Below are 263 nucleotides of genomic sequence, written 5' to 3' on the forward strand. Positions count from 1 at the left end.
GACCTAGGCACTCACAAGCGTAAGGTCACTCCAGTCATTAGTCTCGCTCTCCGTCCAGTAGATAGAGGTCCTCTGATTGAAGAATTCCCCCACAATTATGCAATCATAGTCGCGTCCTCCAGCGTTCAGTGTTACCAGATCGAAGTGAACGTCTGGCCCGTCGCTGGCAACAATGTGCTCTTTCCAACCGATGCTAAAACCTGTTCCTTCATTTTCAAACCAAACCAGGTCGTGCTTGGTACTACCTGGAAATTACGACAGGA

The 263-nt window shown here is 49.0% G+C and overlaps 1 protein-coding gene across 1 annotated transcript in view; it reads right to left on the minus strand.

Annotated features, from left to right (window-relative positions):
* The window catches only part of LOC119588748, a 12,272-nt gene that overhangs the window by 3,394 nt on the left and 8,615 nt on the right, over positions 1 to 263 (minus strand). Inside the window, exon 7 of the mRNA XM_037937387.1 lies at positions 16 to 245. Coding sequence (XP_037793315.1) covers positions 16 to 245 — 230 coding nt within the window. The remainder of the gene's footprint in view (positions 1 to 15; positions 246 to 263) is intronic.

The sequence above is a fragment of the Penaeus monodon genome, chromosome 24, assembly GCF_015228065.2.
Source record: "Penaeus monodon isolate SGIC_2016 chromosome 24, NSTDA_Pmon_1, whole genome shotgun sequence".
Lineage (NCBI taxonomy): Eukaryota > Metazoa > Arthropoda > Malacostraca > Decapoda > Penaeidae > Penaeus > Penaeus monodon.